Here is a 5,894-nt window from a genome sequence, read left to right on the forward strand (position 1 = left end):
GTTAATATCTATCACAGTACTGGGAATTAAGTTAGAATCACAAAAAGTGACATGTATGGATTCCTCTATTGTCCTATGCTCCTTGAGATAAACTCTATAGGCCTTGCTTGTGGTGGAATATCCAACAAACATTCCTTCATAGGATTTTGGATCAAATTTTCGAAGGTTTTCCTTATTGTTAAGTACAAAGCATTTGCATCCAAAAACATGAAAGTACTTAAGATTCGGAGGGGTTCCTTTCCATAGCTCATAAGGAGTTTTCTTTAACCCTTTTCTAATGATTGTTCTATTCAAAATATAACATGCTGTGTTCACAGCTTCAGCCCACAAAAATTTTGGAATCTCATTTTCACATAGCATAGCCCTAGTCATCTCTTGAAGGCTTCTATTCCTTCTTTCAACCACTCCATTTTGTTGGGGTGTTGGTTCCTTCTTTCAACTACCCCATTTTGTTGGGGTGTTCTAGGGCATGAAAAATTATGAGAAATTCCTAAGTCATCACAGAATTTTTCAAAATCTTGATTTTCAAATTCTCTTCTATGATCACTTCTTAAATGGGCAATTTTCAAATCTTTTTCATTTTGAATTTTTTTGCAAAGGGTGGAGAAAGCATAAAATGCATCATTCTTATGAGCAAGGAAAAGTACCCAACCAAATCTAGAGTAATCATCTACCACTACAAGACCATAGTGTTTTCCTCCTAAACTTTGAGTTCTAGTAGGACCAAAAAGATCAATATGCAACATTTCTAATGGCCTTTTGGTTGAGATTCCATCTTTTGATTTAAAAGAGGATTTTACTTGCTTGCCCAATTGACATGCATCACAAGTAAGATCCTTATCAAACTTGATGTTTGGAATTTCCACTATTTTTCCTTTTGCATCATCTCCAAAAGTGACAAGCCCTCCATCATATTCATCAAGCTTTATGAAGAAGGTTGTCTTTCCGGTCATGTGCCTAGAGCATCTGCTGTCCATGTACCACATATTTTCTTTCTTCTTGGATGCTAGGCATACCTACAAAATAAGCTTAAGTGACCTTAGGTATCCAAATTTTCTTGGATTCTTTCACATTAAACCATCTCTTATGTCCCAAATTATTGTAATCAAAAACAACTTTGTAAACTTTATCACCTATCATTCTTTCACCAAAGAAACATTGAACTGGAAAATGACCACTTCGGTTACATAGTCTACAAAATCTTGGAGTTGCTGCTTTGTTAAAGTAAGTTGGGTCTTGATACTTTACATCATTTGAAGATGAAGCAATGTTTTCAAAATGTGATTTTTCAGATTTATAAAATCCCAACCCAGCTTTATCATAAAGAGGTTTTTGACTAGCCAAGATTTGATTCAAATTTTCAGAACTTTGGGTGAACTTAGCTAAGTCTTCCTTAAGTCTTTTAACCTCTTTGAACAACTCTTCATTTTGCTTAAAACAATTTACATATGCAAGGACAGAATGATCACTTTCACAGCTTCTAACTTGGGCTTTTAACTGCTTATTCTCTTCCACAAGATCACAAGCAGTTTCGGCCTCTCTTAGTTTTTCTTTGAGAAAATCATTTTCAGCTTTAAGAATAAAATTTTGTTGTTCAAGATCTTGATTCTCAGTTAGAAAACATCTTATTTTTTCAGAGAGGTGATCTATCATAAGATGAAGGTCTTCAGTGTCAGAGTTTTGAAATGATACCTGATCTACCTCATTTGCCATGAGACAAGGCTGTGACTTGGTCTCGGTTTCCTCATCATCATCATCATCTGAGTCATTCTCCAAGTCTTCCCATGTGGCCATCAGTCCCTTCCTCTTCATTCTTTTCGGCTTCTCCTCCTTTTTCAACTTGGGACAATCAGATATGAAGTGACCCATTTCCTTGCAATTGTAACAAGTTACTTTGCTAAGGTCTTTCTTCATCTTCCTTGAGCTGCTGCCTTTGCCTTTGAGCTTCACCATTTTTCTGAATTTTTTGCAAACAGCACAAACTCATTTTCAGAAGAGTTATCACTGGATTCATCATCCAGAGGGTTAGTCATAGAAGAAAAAGCAATTCCTTTCTTTTTTGAATCTTTTTCAAATAGGTGTTTTCAAAGGCTAGAAGATTTCCTCTCAAATCATCAAGTGTCATGGAATCTAAGCTACTGCTCTCAGAAATAATTAAAGATTTTGTTTCCCACTCTTTTGTGAGACATCTCAACACTCTTCTCACTAGCACAGATTCAGAATGTGTAATTCCCAAAGCATCTAAGCCAACAATGATGGAGTTGAACCGTTCGAACAGTTCATCAATGGACTCTCCTTCCTTCATTGCAAACATTTCATATTCCCTGTTCAACATGTCTGTCCGAGTCTTCTTTACAATGGTGGTTCCTTCATGTGTGATTTGCAACTTGTCCCAAATTTTCTTTGCTGTTGTGCATCGTGATACTCGTCGATACTCCTCAAAGCTGATAGCACAGTTGAGCAGATTTATTGCCTTGGCATTTAACTCCACCTTCTTTCTATCTTCCTCGGTCCAGCTTGCTTCTGGTTTAAGAGTGACTACTCCTTCAGTACTTGTGGTAGATGGGAATTGAGGACCTTCTAGGATGATCTTCCATAGTCTGTAATCTACTACTTGTACAAATATCTTCATCCTCTCCTTCCAATAGATATAATTTTTCCCATTGAAAAGAGGAGGTCTGTTGCTTGATTGACCTTCAGCCAGATTATAAGACACCACATTTACGCTACTGTTTTCTGCCATGAGGATCTTTACTCCAAGCTGCAAAGCTTAATCTCTTTGAGACCAAGCTCTGATACCAATTGATGGTTTCAGTGGCTAAGAGAAGGGGGTTGAATCTTAGCCACTGAAACCATCAACTTGCTTGTTCCAACAAAATTAATAAATTAAAAGGAAAAAAAAGGGAGAAAAAAAGTGAGTTCTACTTTTTATATCTCACTAACTACAATAATAGAATATATTTGGATTAAAATCACTTACTACTATTTTATTCATACGTGCAAGCATGCACCTTCTTTTCCTATAAATACCTCTCTAATGGTCTATGAAACAAAACATATAGAAACTTAACATTATTATTGCGTTATTATGGCTGGGATTGTTGTGGTTTTTGATTTCGACTCAACAATCATTGAGTGTGATAGTGATAATTGGGTGCTTGATGAGACTGGTTTTACTGAAAAATTCTATGAGCTTCTTCCTACCACGCTTTGGAACCCTCTCATGGTTTTTAACTTCTTGCTCTGATATATAAACACAAAACTATTATGATATATACGTTATGATTTTTTCTCATGTTTAGTCTCCTAAAACTATATAATATATGCAGGATAGGATGATGGGTGAGCTTCATTCAGAAGGTAAAACAATTGAAGAAATTGTAGAAATTTTGAAGCGAACTCCATTGAATCCCCGTATTGTGCATGCTATTGAGGCAGCTTATTCCCTTGGGTATAGTAACACTTTCTCTTTCACTAATCACTATATATCTTATAATATTAAGGGTACATTACTCATTTTTTAGACTATGTAACCGATATTACGAAAAAATATCAAAAGATTATCAGAATTTATTGTTTTTTTTATTATCAGTTAGTCATTAATATTTAAAAATATGGAATAAAATATATGTTGTTGGATTACTAGACTAAAGAAATCGAGTTAATGACTAAGTAATAATAGACAAAAATAATAAATTCTAATCGCTACTAGTACTTCTCGAAATTATATATGCACGATAGAATTTAACTAAGAGTAGGTATTTTTAGTTAATATCAGTTAATTTTTTAAAATAAAAAAATTAATATCATCTAAATTGACTTGCTATATCTATGTATTAAGAAAGGTGAAGAAATGGAGGAAAGAACAATTTAAAATGATAATTGAGTAGTATCATATATAAATGGGTTTTTTATGAATTTTTATTCACCTTTTTAAATTAATTTGTTCCTTTTTCCATATTAACAAACATATCCTTTGACCTTATGATGAATTTATGTATAATTGTGTTCAGATGTGATTTGAAGATTGTGAGTGATGCAAATATGTTCTTCATTGAGACAATTCTAAAGCATCATGGAGTGAGGAATTGTTTCTCAGAGATCATTGCAAACCCTAGCTATGTTAATGAAGAAGGAAGGCTCAGAATTTCACCTTTCCATGATTATATGAAATCTTCTCATGAATGCAGTCTTTGTCCACCAAACATGTGCAAGGCATGAATTGCATTATTAATTATTAGCTCCAATTTAAGGATATAATTTATTTTTGCATTGCCATGCATGCAATATATTAGATTTTGTAAGTGCTTTATCAAAATTACTAAAACTTGAAAAATTTTAACTTTTAATGAAGAGGGAAAAAAAAACACTTTTTTGCAAAAGTTTTGATTCACTAAATGTATTTTTTCTTTATTGATATCTTAAGTGCAGTACTCATTGGCAGTAACTTAATTAATCTACGGATCTATATATTTGGTTAATGAATAATGAAAGTTAATGGAGGATGCTTTTGGGCAATTGCTTTTGTATTGCTTTTTGGTCAATTACACTTTTGAAAAATATTGGATTAATACAATTAATTATTGTGACACTTTTCATTATTGACCTCATTTATATACTTTTAGGGCTTCCTTGATGTGTCATAATCCATGTTCGGACAAACTACCAATAAAATAAAGGGAAAAATATATATGTCTTAAAAAAAGCATACACTAAAAAAATTCTAATAAACAATGAATTTAATTTTAATTTTGATGTAATGTGAATGTAAAATAGTTTTACATATATGTGCATCTAATTACGTAACGTTACATAAAAAAATTAACTATTTTTTATATTGATCGTGAATGATCATTAAAAGAATAGATATAATTATACAACTTTGTAAAATACTTTACACTATTAGTGCATCAAAATTAAAATGGTAAATAATTACATATATTCAATAACTATATATTCTGTGAAACTTTTCTCATATACTAACACTCTTTTCTTTTTTGAATAAATTATTGTGTGATGATATTTAGGGAGTGATCATAGAAAGGATCCAAAATTTGCTTTCAACAGAAGGAAAGAAGAAATTCATCTACCTTGGAGATGGAAATGGAGATTTTTGCCCTAGTTTGAAGCTCAAAGAAAATGACTATTTGATGCCAAGAAAATACTTTCCTTTAAGTGATTTAGTCTCCAAAGATTCCAACAAGATTAAGGCAGAGGTTCATGGATGGAAAGATGGGGAAGAGCTTGAAAATATTTTGGTTCATATTATCAACAAAGAAATTGAAGGAAACAAAATTAATAACAATTCTACTCCGAAAATCTCAATTGATTGCAAGTTGGGGTCAATTCCAATAATGGACACTACTACTTATCAACCTTTGCCTAAGGCACTGCCAGTTCGTCATTAAGTTAAATTAGATACATATTTACATAGTTGCTAAAATAATTAAGAAGATGAAGGGTGCTAATTAAATTGATATCAAATAATGATATTGTTATTTAATTTCTTCATCTTGTGGTAATATTATTATTACTTCTTAGAAAATGTATGAAGCGGCATTATATTGCTAGCTCTTGATCTTGACGACCATAAACTATATATAATTACCATTAATAAAATCATAATTGAATTTGCTGCTTGTCATTGTAGAATTCTCTCTCTCCATAACTTAACCTTATTATTGGCATGCATACATATGTTATAGAAAAATTATGTTTGTATCATGTTTTGTGTATATTTCTTTTGAATTCATCTTTTTAGGGGTGTACGCGGATCGAATCGGACTAGATATGGCCAAAAATTCGATCCGATCCGCACCATTTTCATTGGATTGGATATGATATCCGCATTTTTTAGTAGCGGATCCGATATGCGGATCGGATCGGATTGGAAA

At 32.5% G+C, this 5,894-nt stretch overlaps 1 protein-coding gene across 1 annotated transcript; it reads left to right on the top strand.

The window, feature by feature from the left end:
• Positions 1 to 3,045: 3,045 nt before the first annotated feature.
• Positions 3,046 to 5,652, top strand: LOC107464273 (inorganic pyrophosphatase 1). The gene is made up of 4 exons (XM_016083201.3): positions 3,046 to 3,226; positions 3,330 to 3,451; positions 4,014 to 4,215; positions 5,028 to 5,652. Exons 1-4 carry the CDS (start codon positions 3,089 to 3,091, stop codon positions 5,406 to 5,408), a joined length of 843 nt encoding a protein of 280 aa, XP_015938687.1. The 5' UTR covers positions 3,046 to 3,088; the 3' UTR covers positions 5,409 to 5,652.
• Positions 5,653 to 5,894: the final 242 nt, after the last annotated feature.

This window comes from Arachis duranensis, chromosome 9, assembly GCF_000817695.3.
Source record: "Arachis duranensis cultivar V14167 chromosome 9, aradu.V14167.gnm2.J7QH, whole genome shotgun sequence".
Taxonomy (NCBI): domain Eukaryota; kingdom Viridiplantae; phylum Streptophyta; class Magnoliopsida; order Fabales; family Fabaceae; genus Arachis; species Arachis duranensis.

Bases quoted from the DNA above. Each gene is read 5' to 3' on its own strand.
- LOC107464273 (XM_016083201.3), top strand. From the start codon at position 3,089: ATGGCTGGGATTGTTGTGGTTTTTGATTTCGACTCAACAATCATTGAG. The intron at 3,227-3,329 runs GTTTTTAACTTC...TAATATATGCAG, and splicing joins CGCTTTGGAACCCTCTCATG to GATAGGATGATGGGTGAGCT. The intron at 3,452-4,013 runs GTATAGTAACAC...AATTGTGTTCAG, and splicing joins GAGGCAGCTTATTCCCTTGG to ATGTGATTTGAAGATTGTGA.